Below are 18,846 nucleotides of genomic sequence, written 5' to 3' on the forward strand. Positions count from 1 at the left end.
AAATACCAGTTACAACAATTTGATATGTACATTTGCTTTATTAAAAGTATGGCACTTAATATCATAGCAGAAATAATTACACAGCTTCACATCCAGAAGCAATACAATAGTCGAGGCACAAACATTCCTTATTACCATAAAAGTAAAAAAGTTTTAATATATTCCATAAGCCCTTAATTGCATAAAATATTATATTTAGCTTCATTTACAGCCAGCACACTTATATAAACTATCATTACCTTTTGTTTACATTCTGCAAAAAAAAGATGCTGAAGTAAGTACAGTATAGTCGGACACTCAAACAGGACAAAAATCAAATGTCAGTTCTGAATCATTCATGGGGGAAATGCAAGCTGACAAATCCTCTTTTATAAACTACTGGATATTGTCACAATGATTTTACACTTTTTTCATGTTTTCAAAGTAAAATCCAAAAAAAACTCCACTAAGTGCCATGTTTAAAGAGATTATTTTTTTTAACCGCAGCACCTTTAGACAACGAAAGATTGCATCCTGTTTAATCACGCAATATAAATTATGAGATTTGTGGAAAATATGTACAAACAAACAGAAAGCAAATGTCCTAACCATTGATAAATGTTTTTTTTGGGAGGCAGTTCTTGGACGCAACATTAACATCGGCTGATAAGAACTGCCACCATTTTGAGTTTTCCATAGGTTACCTTCATGAAATAGGAAGCCTGTAAACATAAGGTGTAAAAAAACATTTAAAATAAAGATGTAAAGTGCACTCAATGCACCCTAAGAAGAACTATCTGCATACTCTTAATCAAGTAATCTTCAGGATTAAAATACTGTACCATTTTTAAATGTACTGAGTATTTAAGATGTAAAACTGCAACAAATTCATAATCAGATCCAGCTGATAATGCATCCAAAAGAGGATCCCATTAAAGAAGTGATCAACGCCAAATACTTAATCCCCCTTATTTGTTTAAACCAATGATAAGTCCAGTGTTTCATTAGCGCCTTCAAAAATACGACGTTAAAAACAGAAAAGTAACCTCATCCTGATCACAGACACACAGAGACTCTTACCTAACAAACCGCTAAGCTTTGGTTACACAAAGTGCAGTTCAATAATGTGCCATCCTAGCCATTCAAACACATCTAGCAATGCTGCAGCTCACCGTCTTCAAAAGCCTTCTCTTTTAGATTCAGTCAGGGTCCTCTGTTGATTTTCACGTTAACAACAACCCCAAAGTCCTTCCCAGCGATCTGCAATGTGCTTTACACAATTCTTAAAGAACTGGCAACGAAGCGTAAGAAGCACAGCAATTCACATTTGTGCTATTACAGTCAAGCTCTAGCTCTTTTTTTTAAATACCTTCACACTTTCTGTTGTATAAAATTTTCAAGTTTTATGATAATGCAGGCGGTGCATTCCATCACCCTCATAGCAACCTCAGAAGTGAAGCGGTCATTTGGGATCTGTGGGAAAGGAAGCAAATCAGGGTACCTTGTTTTTAAACTGTCCACACCATACGCCTCCAACGTGTGGACGTCACTGGTCAGTCCTTCAAGCTGCTGACTGTACTCCTCTATTTTTTGCGCAAGTGCGGTGGGCTTGACATCCTTATCAGACTTCCCTCTCACGGCATAGTCAGCAGCGATCAGAGCCAATTTGGTAGAGAGGTGGCACTTAAAGCACACCCACTCATTGGCATTTTTATGAAGGTCATTCCTGGCAGCGGAGAAATTGGCTCTGGCTTGTCTTAACCATCTCCGTGCTTCAACTGGATTACCAACTGACTTGAAGGTGGGGGGAACGAAAAACCTCTGGGAGTAAGTCTGGCCAGCTGAAGGTGTGCTTTTTTCTTTGTTTTGCTGTTGCCGCTCAGATTTATGGCTCGTTGCTTCTTGATTCCATGAGGTATAAAATCTCTGAAATGAGTACTTGTCTGACTGAAACCGGGACGCCGAGGTTGAAAATGTCCGCCTTGAGGCTCTGTCTGCGTTTTGATCTAGAAAAGCCTGTTTCTCTAGTCTGTTGATTTCATTCTGCAAATGTTTAAACACTTCATTAGCCATGTCATGATTCTCCGGATTTTTGTCCGGGTGCCATTTCAAATACAACCGCCTAATAATCTTTTTTCTTTCAGATTCTGGAAGCTTCCAAGCTTGCTCCACCACTGATGTCACTTCTTTTAAGATTTCTGGTAAAGAATTCACCTTGAGTTTTTTGGGGGAATGATGCTTCGAAGAGGAGGTCTTATGGCTTTCTCTACCAGAGAAAAGAGGAGGGATGCTTCGTAGACCAGGAGCTAGGAACTCAGTAGGGCTGGTGGGTGTAGATGGGGCACTGTCTCTGCTCTGAGAGCTTTCCTCGGGCCTTGAAAACTTATACAGATCGAGAGAGCTAACTATTTTATACTCACTATAGCCAATATCAATCTGATATATCTTTCCCAGAAAACTAGAATTATCAGCATCTTCCCTTTCAACTTCTTGTACAATAATTGCGTATGTGTATGTTGGCTGGTACGATCCATAGATATCACCACCTTCAGCATCAACAAGGTACCCAACATACTCTCCAGGGTAAAAAACGTTCATTGGATCCATAAGCAGAGTATAATGGATTTCAGCAGGTATTGGGGTGCCGGGCATTGGAAGTTCAAGTTTTGATGGTTCTGAAGAGTCATACTTTACTCCTAAACTGTCAAGCTTCTCACTGATCCTGTAAATATCGTTGCACCCCAGCATTGCAATTAAATAGGAGGTGTCAGAAATCAAATTGTCCGTTGCCGACTTCAGCGTCATTGCCAACGCTAACAAGAAGTTAATGTCCTTACTGTCTGAGTGCTGTATGTATAGCAGAATGACTGCATTACCAAATCTCTTCAGAAAAGCAAAAGTTTCACTTCTACTGTGGGGAATGGGATTAAAACCTTTAACTCTTAATGTTGTCTGAAGCTTTTCAAAACAGGACACTTTCAGTCCTTCTCTTAGGGCTTTGCAAAGTCTTATGGCTTTTTCTTCATTGGCCAGGAAAGCGTTGTCGTTTTCATGCTTCATAATTCTAATCAGTCCCGTGATGAACTGCTCAGAAGACAAGAGTAACTGCAATCTGCCCTGAAGAGAACACAACGCTCCAAACTGACAGACTTTGGGAGTCTCTTCATCTAACTGTTCTTCAAGTATACTACTCAGTAAACGGGGTCTAAGTTTTTGAGGAAAGAGCATTATCAGTTTAGTATGAAAGCCATGGTCCTTCCCTAAGTAGCACTGGCTAAGGTCAACCAACATCTGCACGCCGATATTCCCCTGGATTCTACTTTTGTAATGCGGAGCGTCATCAAACACTAAGATGCTGGACTTCACCAGCCTGCCGTCCTGGCTCGGAAGGTAAAGCGCGAGGTCTCGTACGTTCTCCAGATCACCCCTCACCTTGACGGAGTCATTCTGCAGACTCTTGAACAAGCCAGAAACTACTCTCTTAACTGTGCGCATTTCATTAGGATCCAGCTGTTTTCCTTCAGAATTTTTGAATATGCGGCTCAACACTTCAACATATTGCTTCGTTGAAATAATATCTTCAGTACCTAGATGCTTAAACAACTGGTGAAATGTGCCCAGTTCCAAAGGTAGCTTGTACAAGTAAGGTTTAAAATCAGACTCATATTCTAGATTTATCACTACCTCCTCGGGCTTCAGGAGTTTCCAACCATCTTCTACCATCACAAAAGCAACCCCCCGCAGTTGAAACCGAAACTCCCTTTTTTCTGCACTGAGAAATTCATATATGCTCCTTAAGACCTTTGCTCTAGTTTTTACCATCTCTTCATCCAAAGTAGTTATGTTGCATATGTTTCTGCAGTTATTAATGACCTTATCAAGAGGAGGATCCAGGTTCACATTAAGCATGCTTAAAACTTGTTCGAGCTGTTCCTGTGGACCAAGCTCACTGCCTTCTTGTTCTCTGATACTCAAGGGTGTGGCTTTCTCTGGAAGAATGGGGCAGGATGTCCAAAGGAGCTGGAGCACATCACACTGCTTGAATTTGGGGTTTACCTGTGCCCCATTGAACTTTATGAGGGGGAGTGTTCCATTGACCTCTTGGTACTGAGGATGAAACCTAATGAATTCGGCAGGGGCCCGCTCAGGACACAAGAACGGTATTAAAGAAAGTTCTTTCAGGAAATTTCCAGATAACAAATCCATCCGTTCTTGGAATATATGATGGAGAAGGATATCAACAGTATTTTGCAGTGTTTCCTTGGACCAGTTTTCTGTATTAGCTCTCACACTGATTTCCTTAGCAAACTGCAGCAACTGTTGTTGGGAAAGTATGTACTTCAGTCCAATATTTCTTAAGAATTCCACCCACGAGGTCAAAAATGTGGTTTGATTTTTGGGCTTTATAAGTTGTTCTAGTTTTTTAAAGAAGTCCTTAGGAATAAACAATTTTTCAGGAAGCATAACTTCAAAAACTCTCACTGTTCTATCATAGAAATGTTTTGCTTGCTTTAGTCGACTGTTAGCATCATGGATTATCAATAAACCTTCCAGTTTTTCAAAAAGTTGTTCCTTGATTTCTGACAGTTCCTCAATACCTGACAATCTATTCTTAAGATAGATTAAGTGCTCTAATTTTGCATCATATGAGAGATTTTCAATTTTTGGTAAAAGGTGTTTCAAGTATACCTCAAGATCATCAACAGGTACACAGCCAAGAACCTCATATAGATCTTTCAGGTGTATTTTTTCTTCAAGAAATGCAGATGAGGATGATTGTGTCCATTTTTCCACTTCAGTTGAAGGGATACTTTTTGTGAGTACATAGCATGTTCCAAATTTTGCAATGCTCATGTAGCGACCACTGATGGATTTGTAGCATGGAAGTGACTTCAAAATTTTTATGTCATCTTGGGACATCAAGTGACTCAAATTGCAATTGAAATACATCAAAAGTGCTTCAAAGTCATTTTCTACTAATTTTTCAGTTCTAAATGTTGAAGTCTGAACCATATAATGTACAGCCTTTAAAATGCTTGTGGGGCTCTCTATGTTTGCTGTGTGACGCGACAGCAGAGGAACAAATGCACTGTCTTTGGAGCAGATTTTGTTCAAAGCAAGTTGAATACAGCCAGCTTTCATGAGAGCATGAAAAACTTTATCACTTTGGGCATTTGGAAAAACTGCAATGTGCATGAGACTCAAAGGAAGCAGAACGTCACCTTCAGGAACAACAAGCTGGTTCGCTGAAACGGTAAACTTTGTTCCGGGAAGCAAGGCCCAGTCTTTTAGGGTATCAACAACAATGTCAAATGTTGGTTGTGTTTCTTCTTGATCTTCTTTCACATTTACAGACTCGCTGATGAAATGCCATGCATTCTTAAGCCAAGACTCACTTGCAAAATTGTCCTTCCACTTTGTACAATTTTTGGTTTTATACTCACGAGGCAACACAGAGGATAACAAATCTGCAAAGCTGGAAATGTCAAACACTTTTGCCACCTTACAGTTCAATAAAATACTACTGTATTTCAAATATAATGTATTCATGAACAAGTCTTTTCGGGATGGAATCAACTCATGGTATGTTGTCAGAAACTTGGGTCGTTTGGCATCAAAAGTTTGCAAAACACTGTCCAGTGTAATGAGAAGGGGCAGTCCCTCCACTTCAATCTCACTTTCTTCTGCATCCTTAAAACAATAGTCCACTAAAAGTTTTAAACTATGAAAAAGCTTTAGGTTAGTCTGCTGGAGACGACAAGGCAGCTTCCCAATGTGGCAGTTCGTGTCAGGAGAAGCAAAGGTCATTAAGAAAGCCCTAACATCAGCAGGAGTGACGTAACTGACAGGAATATCTGCGTCTATAAGACAGTGGTACAGATTAGCGGTTTCATCACAGTTATAAACCAAGTTGAAACCGATTTCTAAAAGTAGGTGTTTCAGTCTGTAGACATTCTCCGCTACGGTCTTGCGGGTCGTGATGTTGTAATCTGCATTTTTAAGGTGTTGTAATTCATCCTGTAGTAAGTTGTCAAAAAATGGTCTGGTTTTATTTGAAGTAGACATATTAATCCAAGTAATTATAACTGCAGAGTGTAGATCCGAGCCGTCGATATTTGGAGCCCGCACAACAGGGAGAAGACGTTTCATATCTTCATGAATGCAACTGTAAAGGGCTTTCACCAGACAATATAAGTCTGGCTGCAGGTCAAGCCTGTTAACTGGGAAAAATGACAAAAACTTCTTTAAAGTATCCTTTACAACATGAATAGGTGTGCTCTGTAAAACTGATAATGTTGGGTCGGAACCAGGGAAATAGCGCTTCTTCAGCTGGATCAGTAATTCAACGTATGCAGGTGCTATCAATGCTGTCATTAAACTGTTGTTCCAGTCACTGCGAACACCAACTCCGTTATCATCCCGCCACAGGTTCCTCCTGGCGGAATCCAGAGCAAAGTGGCCATTCACGTGAAATGGTAATCCTGTCTCTAAAGAGAGGGGCAAGAAACAGAAGGCCCTGTGGGGTTTTTTATAGTTGTGAGTGATGCAGGCGGCAACTCCGCCACGTGGGAAGAGAGTGATATCCTGGTTCTTGTGAGCGGATATAACACTCTTAGACACTCTTTCCATACTTGAAAAGCCCGACCTATTACAAATGAGCCATGTAGTAAGATTTCCTTCGGAGTCTTCAGTATCCATAGTATAGGTTATCTGTTGAACTGGTATGTCTTTGAGCTGTCTCTTTTTAGTAACGCTATCGATGACAGATGCATGAAACTGCTTCCTTTTCAATCTGTCCCCGTCAGTGATCTTGCCCTTCACAGAATACAGCACGTTCAGAGCTCCAGTACCTTTATCTATTTCACAAATAGAAATCTTTTCCATGTGGTTAAGAAACATTAAAAGTTCTGCCCCATCTGACCGCAGCTTGTCCAAAAGATTCTGGACCATTCTGTCTGATGACGGAACTGAAGAAATTTCTGAAACCTTTGCCATTTCTGCATTACGAAGAGGAAATCTAAACATTGTGCAATTATCTAATTTGAAGTGAGTTCCCAGATAAAGATCCAGTACATCCGAGAACTGTGTCCGAAAATCTGCATCCAAATCTCTGAACATGCGTCCAGGACTGACGGATGTGGCTCCTGGTGCATATCTGGCGTGAGGATCAAAAATACACAGGATGTCATTGCCAGAAATAAAAGAAGGGCAGTCTGTAATATGATACACAGAATTGAACCCTATCCCATACTGTCCAGTTTTACAAGGATTTCCTTCTTTGGTGCCTTTTCCAAGATTCTGAATTCCTCTGACATCATCTTCTGTAAAAGGCTGGTTATTGTACACACAAAGTGCCGGTCCTTGCAGGGGGGCCCACTTATCATCAAATATTCTATCGACTGGATGCTGTCTGGGGTCAAACACAAAACAGATTTCTGTGGCCTTCGCATCATCGGCATTTTGAAGAAGTTCCTTCAACATTTCCTTTTCTGAAGGATAGGCATTAAGAATACTCTTAATTCTGCTGGTTAGTTTTTCTTTCTGCCCAAATTCCGTGCCAAGCGTGGTAAAACAGATGTTGGATGCATACCGCTCTAAGGCTTTATGTCGCTTTGGGACAGCTCCGAGCTTTACAGCTACTTCCCTGGGGATATCGGCATGACAGTATTTCACAGTGGTGTCCTTGACTTTTATCCAGGGACAATCGTTGTAGCATAAAGATTTAGCAGGGAGAAGCTTCAGATTAGTATCTGGCAGTAATATATTGCCATAATTTTTCTCACAAAATTCTTGTTTCTTTTCTCTAATGAGACTCCATATGCCTTCACTAATGATTCGCCGGCAAAGCTGAAAACTCTCTTCTGTTATTTGTTTCGTTCCCTTCTCTTGATCGATAGATTCCAAAACAAGGGCAAAATCTTCAACAGTAAATGACTGCCTCACACCCACACTTTCAAAAAGCTCACGGAAATTATTTTTGTACTTATTAGGCAGCTGATAAAGGTATGGTGCCGCTTCAAAATTCAAATGAAAAGAAACTTTCTCTGAATCAACATATGCATTCTCAACGAGAATGAAGCTAAAAGGTTTCAACTTTTCAACAATTGATAATTTGATGATTTCATTTTGCATCATCGCATCATGAAGGTATTTGTAGCAGGCATTGGTGATGTTCTCCTGGTACAGTGTAATTCCGTCATCAACTGATTTTGCAACTTCTTTCAATTGGTTCACAACCAGATCAACTGTTGGTTTCCTTAGCAGCCCCAAAAACTCCTTAACGGCCAATGATACTGAACCACAACCTCTGAAGGAATGTGAGTTTTCATTCAGAATTGGTTGCAAGAGACAAACTATATCCTGATGCTCGGCCGTATAAAGGTCAGTTGCCGCAAACATGGTCTCAGGCTTAAAACTGTTACCTTTCCAGTCCAAAGAAAATCCTGCTGGCTTTGTCAGAAATGGAAGGAAAGGGATTGTTTGATATTTTACAGCAAAATCCTTTGCTCTAGGGTCCCTTATTTTTAGTTTTTCATCAATGAGACTTAACAGGATACTACTTCTTAGACAAGCAGCAGCATGATCACTTTTATTAATTTCAGCCACGGACTGTGCCCGTTCCAGCATGTCATCCCATAAAATGTCATCTTTTGCCATGCCTAACTGAACCAGCTTAATCAAAATGATAGGATTAAGATAATCCTGAGTAGAACCATAAGGAAACCGTCCGTCTTTAGTATCAAATAACTTTGCAACTCGTCCTTCGGGGTGGATTAATCTTGATGGTAAAACCAAAGGATGCCCCTCCAAAGAGCAAGGAATACAGGGAGTAACACGAAGAATTCCAGAGAATTCATCAATTTTTTCATTTAGAACAAAATTCATTAAAGGATCTCTGAGTTCTGCTTCAATTTCTTGAATATTTGGGAAAAACACTTCTGAAAAAAACTGCTTCTCCGAAAATGTATTTTCAAGCAGTATCTGTTTGCAGCCAGCTTCTTCAAATCCTGATTTTACTGAAGAAGGAAGTTCAACAGCACAAAGGTTTTTTGACCCAGTCTTCTTGAGGTACTTCAAAAATATCTTGAAGGCTGCTGGACCAACATCTTTTCTTTTAAGTATAGAATCATCTAGAAATCTCACATTCTTCATGGAAACCCATGTGGATCCATCAGAGAAGACTCTGGTCAATTCTTTCCCTTTTCCATGAGCTATATCTTCATAAAATCCTTGGCAAATTACAGAAAAATCATCATGAACTAATTCGGGATCAGGCCACACTGAGTAGTAAGTATAATCCATGAGCTCCCCATTAGTGGCCAGGTCACGCAGGACACTGAGTGCCTCCAAGTAAGCTTTCACAATAACATGCCTCATGAAGGTGGTATTCCATCGTCCTTTTGTGTCCGTCTTCCAGATTTCTTTTCTATTTGAAGTAACAGCAAAACACCCATTGATGTGAACTGGCAATCCTGTTTTGATTCGTAAGGGTAAATAGCAAAATACTTCTCCAACATGTGGTTTCACAGCCCACTTCTGGTCCTGGATTTCAGACAGCAGAACTCCCACGGCCCCACAAGGAACCAACCCTAGTCTGCGTCCACTTTCATTCAGAGAAAACTTGAGAGCCTCTCCTGTGTCCATGCAGGTACATATAAGCCACGTGGTACACTCTACTGTTTTTTGTGGCAGCTCATCTGATGGCTTTTTTGATTGGCCAGACTTAGCCATTTCAAAGAGAGCAGTTAGGTCGTCATCCGGACCTCTGAAAAGTGGCGACTGTAAATCAGCAATTCTTCTGAACACGTGGTGAAATTCTTCAACTGTGACCTGAAGAATGCAAGATGACTTTGGCGCCTCAGCAGGAGGCTTTTTATTACTGCTGCTGCAAGCCTTCATGAGCCTAGCAGCTTCCTTTAAAACACTTAAGACAGGGGTGCTCAATGCTTTGGAAGAGCAGGGGGTTTTTCTGATTATGACTGTGTCTTGTGCCAAGCTGGGATTGGTTTCCTCAATTTTCAAGTACTTCAAATACATTGAGTTCACACTCTGAGTGAAAATGATAAGCCGGTGTCCACAGAGACTAAATTCATCCACAAGAGAGTAAATATCTGCTGTATTGTAGCAGGTACTACTAACTTCACTCACTTTCGCTTCCTGTTGAGTTCTAAAGGACAGTCGGAAAAGAGTTCCACTGTAGCTGTAAGGTGCTTCTACAGTCAAAGGTAACTGACAGCCAAAAACATCTATAAATGGCTTGAACTGATTAGGAAATTTCCTTAGTCTTTTCTGTTGTTTACTCCAATTAATTTTGATCCCAGGATTAGATTTGTCTTTAATGTGTTTACTGATGTGGTTTATGTTTGGATCGAACATTATCATGAATTCTCGACTCATGATGATGGGAATGTCAGTGATATGGTACACGGAATTAAATCCAAGACCAAATTTTCCAACTTTGTCAACCTCTTCCCTCTTTAAAGATTCTCCTAGCCTAGTGATGTTCACAAAATCTGAATCTGAGAACTGAGAATTATTGAATGACCACAGAGCGGGTCCATGGCAAGCTGCCATGCCTGGGTCCAGCAGATTCTCTCGAATGTCCATATTTCTTCGCATATCAATCATGAAACTACATTCTGTTGCATTTGCATCATCAGCATTTTGAAGCAGTTCTTTAAAAATATCTGACACTGAAGGGTATTCTTCCAGAATATTTTTAATTCTTACGGTAAGTGGTTCCCTTTGCCCTGACTGCTCAAATCCCATGTTTTCAGGATTGATCAGTCTTGTACTAAGGCATGGAACTTTCAGCCATTCTGCAGTTTTCATGGGTATGTCCTCATGCACCAGAATAATTGGTTCCACTGAATCTTCCAGTAAGTCATTGAGGTCATCAACTTTGATGTCACAATAACAGCATTCGTGAATTGGCTTCATGATAAGTTTAGAAGGATTTTTGCTGTGATGTATTGGAACCGGCGTGTTGGGGCTTGCTGGAATCTGATTGCTGTAAAGCCATCTGATGATATTCAACATAAGGTGAAGATTTTGTTTGCTTTCTTGATCACTGAGATCTTGGTCACTTTTGAGATACACCTTCTGAATGACCATGGAAATATGGTCTGATGTCAACTCCTCTATTGAACCACAGACCTTAAACAGTTGGTGGAATTTTGCCATGGTTTTAGGCACACTATGCAAATAAGGCTGAAGGTCAAGATCATGAAATGGTTTTATCACAGCTTGGGCGAGGGGACAAAATTTTTTGCCAGTCCAAACCCATGGAAATTTTAAGCCTCTGAAAGCATCCTTCCCTTCATTTAAATGATCGTGCATGAATCCATAAATTTCAAGCAAAATATGTTGAAACTGATAGTAGTCTTCATCACTAAAGGTTTTCGAAGTATACCAATCAACAACAATTTTAAAATGTTTTAAGACAGCACTGATGCCAGGTTTGGTGAAGATCCCTAAGGCTTTCTCCAAGTTGACATGGACACTCTCAACAAGGGGAAGTGACGAGCCAACCAGAATCGCATGGGCTCCATCGCACATATCTGGTGGGGCACAAAGGTTACAGACGTCTCCCTTCCAGACTAAGGAGCCTGGGTAGTTTGGTGGCCTTTCCTTGCAAGCTGGAACCCATTTTATTTTCTTCAGGGTCATCTTTCCTTCAGACGACTGCAACAGCGCATGATTCTTGTTCAAAACCAGTAAGAGTGTTTTGGCTTTCTTTAGAAGGACATCCTGATTTGGACAAGAACTGACCTGTAAGGCTTCAATTTTTTTTGCTACTTGCACAACATCATTCTCTTTGAGACTGGCTTCGTTTTTCAGACCAATCTGTCTTAAAGAGTGAAGAATATCTGGTGAGGTAAAAACTGAAGGTGGGAAGCAGGTTTCTTCTTCACTGTAAAAGAGATCCCTTAGTACTTCTATATCAGGATCAAAGAGTTCACCGGCTGACACCATCTGTTCCTGGGAAATCTGAATGAATTTCAAGGGCATTAACCAATCAAGCACATTCGGATTCTCATTCTTAAGAGAGGACAGATTCTCAAGGGTCCATAACATAAGATGTGTTACCTCATCATGTGAATAAAATGCATTTTCAATATCTTTTAAAATGAGTTTTAAGCAATTAGTGGTCTTTAACTTCTCTATTTTCAACATGTTTGCCAACCGAATAGTAGCTTCATCGCTACTATCTATTACCGAAACAGAGAGTCGGAGATCTGGTGGAAGTTTGGCCGTATGGTGCAAGACCTTACAGCCTTTTAGTTTTGTGTAAGAGGAAAGTCCCTGATCAGATAAATGGTTAATTCGCTTGAATACTGGCAATTCCTGAATTATTCTTTTCTCTTTTTCACTGATATCAGTTAAACTAGCTAAAAACTTCCTCAGAGCATCTTTGTGTGTGGGAAGCAGCGAAGCTATCTGATTACACAATTTCTGCAATGGCATCTTCTCCATTACCTGCAGAACAGCACTCGGTAATGGTGAGTGAATGTATTTTTTAATAAGTGGATGCTGTATGGAGGTATCTAATTTTTTAAGGACAATCCCTCCAAGTTTTTGTACAATGTCTGCTAAAAATTCAGGAAGCTGTGCTTCAGATTCATCATCTAAAATGACTAATGATGGAATCCTGAGTCTAATGAGTTCCACACACGTCTGACCTTCTTCTAGCATAGTTCTGGGGATAAGTGGCATCTCATCAAATAAAGTCAAATCTTCTGAAAAATGTATATAGAGATTCTTCCAAACCATTTTAAGCCATGCAACAGATGGGTGATTTTTGTCTTCATCAAATGGATACCACTGAACAATCAACTCTCTGCCAGGCCAGAATGTATTCATTACTTCTTTGATAAGACGTGCAAATCGTTCTGGATTTAGAAGCTGTAGCTGAGTGCATGGTCTTCCTGTAAATCACATACAGAAATGTTATAAATAGATGTAACTCTACTATAACTTATTTAGCTTCCTATTCTTGCAGACTAGATAGCACTATGAAGCCATTTTTAGAAGGTTTAAGTACACTGTAAAAATGCAAACATTCAGCATACCTGGGCTAAAATAATTTTTACATAACGACAGAGAATCTACACATACACTTATATTTACAATGACTCATGGGAGAAAAAATTCTCTTTGGAAAGTGCTTATTTTAAGTAAATATTTAAAACGCATTTGCATGTATTTTAAAAAATTATCTTATGCTGTTCTACAAATGGAATCAACATGGAAAGTAATTTTTAGTGGTTATCTGTCCACAAATAAGAGCATGAAAGAAAATGTGGCTAGAGCTTAACTAAGTACCATTCTATTTAAGGGTAAGTGATTTATAAGCAAACCTAGTATGAATTTCCTTTCTTCATGTGTCCAGGAAGGAAACGTGGCTGCACAGGATGAGAGAGGGGCATGAGACAAGAGTCCCTGTCTCGGATGCCCAACACTCTCTGAAGCCAAGGCAGCGAGGGCCCTTACAGACTTTTCTTCCACTCACTAAAACCTGGTATGTAAGGTAGGTGTCAATCTTTCTGGAACCCGAATTCTCTCTGGAAAAAGGATGGGGATGAAGTTCTGGTTCCAAGACTGCTCTGTTTACACGCCCAAGCAGGGACGATATTCACAGATTTTCCAATAAGCTTTTACCTGGCTACTTATTACTTATTTATTAAAGTGTGCTCTTTGGAGCCCTGGGATTTTGTAGAAACGCCTTGGAGACAAGGAATGGGAGCAGCTGGGGTCTGCTGCGAAGGCAGGGCTTGTCCCCCATCAAGCTGCTCTACTTTTAGATTTTTATAACGGAGGAGACTAGTATGATTTTGTCCAGGGAAAAAGATTTTTGCTGATTCTTAACCACTGGTCCAGAAAATAACACTATTTCTAAGTGCATTTTGTGTTTCAGAGTATTTAAAATACCAATAGGAAAAGATTTTTCAAGAACATTACATACCTATAGGTCTGTGTTAGCCCATATAGAGAAACAAAAAGCATCTCAAATTCAATCTTATGGAAAACTAACAATTTTCTTCCCATGTACATACAATTTCTAAACTCTTAAAGAGACTATTTTAAAAAATTATAAAAGAGGGTCTCAAGCCCTTTGAAACTTTGGTACATCACTATTTTTTAACCAAGAGAGGACATCCCTATTTCAGAGTCCTATACATCGGGAAGATGACTCTACCTCCTACCAAGAAAATGATCTTTCATGTTACAGTAAGACATTTTTATATTACTGCTACAGAAATTTAAGCAAGGGTACATTTTTGCAATTTTTGGAAGATGTCAATCCCCAAATTCTGAATGTCTTCAGTTTCTACATGTGTGATTTAGGGTAAATCAAGTAGTAACATTTAAGAAATCAAAAAATCTTGTCAATAGTCTGACTAGTACAGTCTCCTTGACCTATGAATTCCATTAAAATATAATTTTTTATAATTAAGTTTTAGTAACAATGTTCTAAAAAAATGCTTACTGAATTGAATTAGTAGAATATCCAAATCATAAGTAAGGCAAGGATTTAACACCAAAGATACAAAAAAGAGTTAGAAATTAAAATTCAGAACACTATGAAACAAAACATTAAATGTACACCACACTGTGCTGTACGTTAATAACTGCCACAAGACGTGCATTTGGTAGATGACACTGTCTAGTGTCCTCATGTGAAACCAGCAATTCATAAAACTATACCCACCTTCAGGAAAAAGGGCTAATATTAATGTATAAATAAAATACCAAAAAAACACCCACACCACATATAACATGCAACTAACACACCAGTCATGCTCAACTAAAAAAGACATAAGGGAAAGTAAAGGAGAGAGAAAATGAAATTAAGACACAATTCTAAGTACTTATATGGGTTTAATCTGAAGTCCTGATTGCTATGTAGTTTTGTATTTAAGCCTTTAGATTTTTGCCCTAAAGAAGAAATGTGAACACAGAAAAGTCCTCACGTCTTGGGTCAGAAAGCCACGAAATGATAAAGCACCTCCAACAGTATCAGCGAAATCATTTTTATAGCATTTTAATGAATGACGATGTTTTTGTTGCCCTAGCCTTGAAAATCAGCAGCGCTGTCAAGAGGTCAACTCAACAGCACTGAAAGTGTTCCTGAAGACAGAACTGTCTTATCTAAGCTAAGATTAGACATGATTATTTCAGAACTACCTCTTTTAAGAGTAGTTTTTGCTTTACTATCAACTGTTCAAAATAATAAACATCAACACACTGAATCACTCTTTAAAGACTGCACTATGTTTTTTGTTTATATTTATTCACATGTTTATGTTCAGTACCAACTTTGAGGAAGATTTTTGACACAGATGAAAATAGGATATTATAGACTACTTCAATATTTACTTAGCTACAAAATCTCCGTCCTGAACGCTTTTGCTGACTTGGGGCTCAGTACACTTGACCAGACTCCTTTGGAGTCACAGCTGCTGACTCTGGGCGTCCGAGGCTGTGAGCACAGCAACAGCTCTTTCTACTTTTCTTGTACAGAAAGGGACAGGGGCAACTTCGATGACTGATGAGTTCTAACTACACCCCACTGTGTAGAGGGAGCCAAATCTCTCTTTAAATACACATGTGACAGAGGGCAAGTCCATTCAATGGTAAAAGCTACAGATGAGTCAAACCTTCCAAGAAACAGAAAGATGGGAAAAGAAAGGAACCAAGGAAGGAAAGGAAAGCTGTCTGCCTGCCAAGCACTCCATCTGGCACCAGGCAGCTCTAGCAGCAGCACTGAGAGAGGGGGGACCGTGGGGGTCCAGTGGGAACGTCCACTCTAACGTGGAGCCTGCCAAAGTGGTTCAAAAATACACTGGTGGCCAAATTTCTTTTCAAGAAGTCCACACTGGCATTCTGCCCCTTCAAGGTGTCCTAGTGTTCATCTAGAAAAGGTGCCACCAGACAACAGGAGAGGACACCGCCATTACCAGGAGCATCCCTAAGGCACAGGATAACTACGCAACCTACTCCTACCACCATTTTGTTTTCTTCTTTGATTATACCTTACAGATATAGGATATATTAGGGTTTCGAAATATATAGTAAAAACAGCTATGGATGACAAGCCACTTACAAGCTAGAAACCAAATTTAATATTAATAGGAATCATCAATATAATAATGACTTGGTTTCTCAATTGAGTATGGGCACAGCTTACTACAAAGAACTGAGTGACTTCAAAAAATAACATTTACCATAAAAACAATGTCCATTAAGCAAATATTGCATCCTCTTATTTTCCACGTGAAACATGAACTGGGGGAAAATAATACAAACTGAGTCAAAATATTTTTATTAAAATGGGCCCCTGGGGGGCTCAGCGGGTTAAAGCCTCTGCCTTCAGCTCAGGTCATGATCCCAGGGTCCTGGGATCGAGTCCCACATCGGGCTCTCTGCCTACCAGGGAGCCTGCTTCCTCTTCTCTCTCTGCCTGCCTCTCTGCCTACTTGTGATCTCTGTCTGTCAAATAAATAAGTAAAATCTTTAAAAATATATATTTTTTTATTAAAAATTTTTTTTTAAAAAGTCAGTAAAAGGACACACTAGGCATGGTAAGAACAATCAAGATCAAGCCTGTTCCAAATGAAAGCTATGTTAGCCACTTTACTTTCCTCAGTGTGCCAAGCAGAAGGATGCTCTGCCATCCCAACCAGCATGGTAAGCCAGTCACCACTGTGGGTACCAGAAAGCCTCCTCCCTTCACGGTCACAGATCCCAGAACTTGGTCCCCTCTACACTTTCTAATCTCAATATTTGTGTATATCATTAAAGAGAGGTGCGTTCATTCACTTTCCCATTAAAAACCACAGCTTAAAATACAAATTTCAGCAGAATTCTTTGAGACCAAATGTTTTATGAAATGTTTTCAAATCATGGTTTTATTGTGGTATGTACAACAACCACCTATAAACCTATATTGGTACAGTTTCCTCTCTCCTTTAAATAGTTATCAGCACCGGGGGGGCGGGGGGGGTGGGGAATGTTAACATAACCTCTAGCTACTTCAGTAAATGAAAAAACAAGATTCAAAGAATCAAATGAACAAAAACATCAGGCTACAAATAAACACAACATTTAGTCAGTGGCCATACCTGAATATCCCCAGAGAAGTTGTTGTGCTAGAATATAATTAAATCCAATCTTAGAGAAAGCCAGAACGGTCACAATTTCACAAGTCGGCTACAGAAATTATTCTACATCTTAAGATAGCACCATCTATGGAATCTTACACATCATTATGTAAAAGAAAAGCCATAAACAAAATTCCAAATATAGCAGAATATACATTTAAGATTTAAAAATGTATTTCAATGCAAGCTAAATCCAAACTACATAATGGGTAGGAAATCTTAGCTCAGAAAGAAAGCAACAAAGAAAGAAATGCGAACTTTCTATGTATAAATTACATTTCAACAGCATAAATAATGTAATTTGATAAATTCCCAGTGTGCTTTTTATACAGATGATTACCATGTGATATTCAGATATTCCAGATAAGAATTAAGAAAGGGAAGGGCGCCTGGGCGGCTCAGTCAGTTACACATCCGACTCTTGATTTCAGCTCAGGTCATGAGCTCAGGGTCTTGAGACTGAGCCCCACATGGGGCCCCATGCTGAGTGTGGAGCCTGCTTGAGATTCTCTCTCCCCTCCCACTGCTGTTCCCACCTGCCTCTTAAAAAAAAAAAAATTAAGAAAGGGAAGACATCTAATTTACAGGGTAAATCACTCCATAAATCAGAGTACCTCTACAAAGTAAGTACACAATTTTTGGAGTATCTCCATAAAGTAAGTATAATTCAGACTCTATGACAAAGAAAAGGAGGTTTTCTCATATACTTCCACGGCTTGCTTATAGTAACCACCAATAATTTCAACCATCAAAGAATCCTCTATGGCCATCTAACCCCTCCTCTGCCTGAAGCAAGCCATTTCTTTGCTCAAGTACACCTCCACAGCTCTGTGCCACGTTAGTATACTTGGGTATATTAGGCTACACCTGGCAGCTAACACAGAGCCCTAGCTCTTATCAAAGGAATTTAAGCTCTTCTAATCTTAACATTCTTTCAATTACTTGACAGGCATTCTGTCCGTCAATGGTGACTGCTAGAGACAGAGAAATAAACATGATACATGACCTCAGACCGTGTCTTATAGTCTAATGGGGAAGGTGGGTATTAGATAAATTACCATAAATGATGAAACAGGCACACGTGTGGGGCACAAGTGCGACGAGAACTCCGTGTGCCATAAGGACACATGGGCCATGAGACAAACAAGCATGAGAGAGAGAGATGGGGGACAAAGGAAACCATGTACACTACACCTTAGGGAGGAAAAGAACAGGCCATCTCCCATATATGAGAAAGATCAAGGGAGACTATAAAAGAGATTATTAATAAGAATCACAATAAGAGCAAATACTGATATACCTTTCCACGTACTGGATTCCAGGCATCTTTATAAGACCCAGAAGCGGAGCCACATAGTGAAGGGCCTGTAAGAAATACTAAGGATTTTGGCCTTTGTTCCAAGGAAAAAAGGGAAGCCTTTGAAAGATCTTCAGATAAAGAGTGGGAAAATATTTTAGAAAGATTAAGTAGCAGTACTGTTGCTGTGTTAACCAGAGAAGCAAGAACGGATGTGGGAAGACCTTCACGATTATTCCCGTACTGCAGGTGAGACGTAATGGCCGCCCGAAGGAGGATGAGCGTGTGGGAGGAAGACGTCCTACGACAGGGCCCTCTGTCCAGCAGGTGGTTGTGAACGTAGTAACCCAGAATATCCTCATGGAACAAATCCTGCACCAGTCTTTGGAATCTTGCTCATCTATA

General features: G+C 39.7%; 1 protein-coding gene across 2 annotated transcripts in view; it reads right to left on the minus strand.

Moving 5' to 3' along the window:
* Positions 1-412: 412 nt before the first annotated feature.
* The window catches only part of SACS (sacsin molecular chaperone), a 47,219-nt gene continuing 28,785 nt past the window's right edge, over positions 413-18,846 (minus strand). Inside the window, exons 9-10 of one of the 2 annotated variants that reach the window (XM_046028346.1) lie at positions 17,106-17,132; positions 413-12,908 (exon numbers count right to left, since the gene is read on the minus strand). In XM_046028346.1, the coding sequence (XP_045884302.1) occupies positions 1,351-12,908; positions 17,106-17,132 (11,585 nt within the window). In that variant the 3' untranslated portion in view covers positions 413-1,350. The remainder of the gene's footprint in view (positions 12,909-17,105; positions 17,133-18,846) is intronic. The other variant, XM_046028347.1, reaches the window with a different exon arrangement.

Source organism: Meles meles, chromosome 14 (genome assembly GCF_922984935.1).
Source record: "Meles meles chromosome 14, mMelMel3.1 paternal haplotype, whole genome shotgun sequence".
In the NCBI taxonomy this organism is placed as follows: domain Eukaryota; kingdom Metazoa; phylum Chordata; class Mammalia; order Carnivora; family Mustelidae; genus Meles; species Meles meles.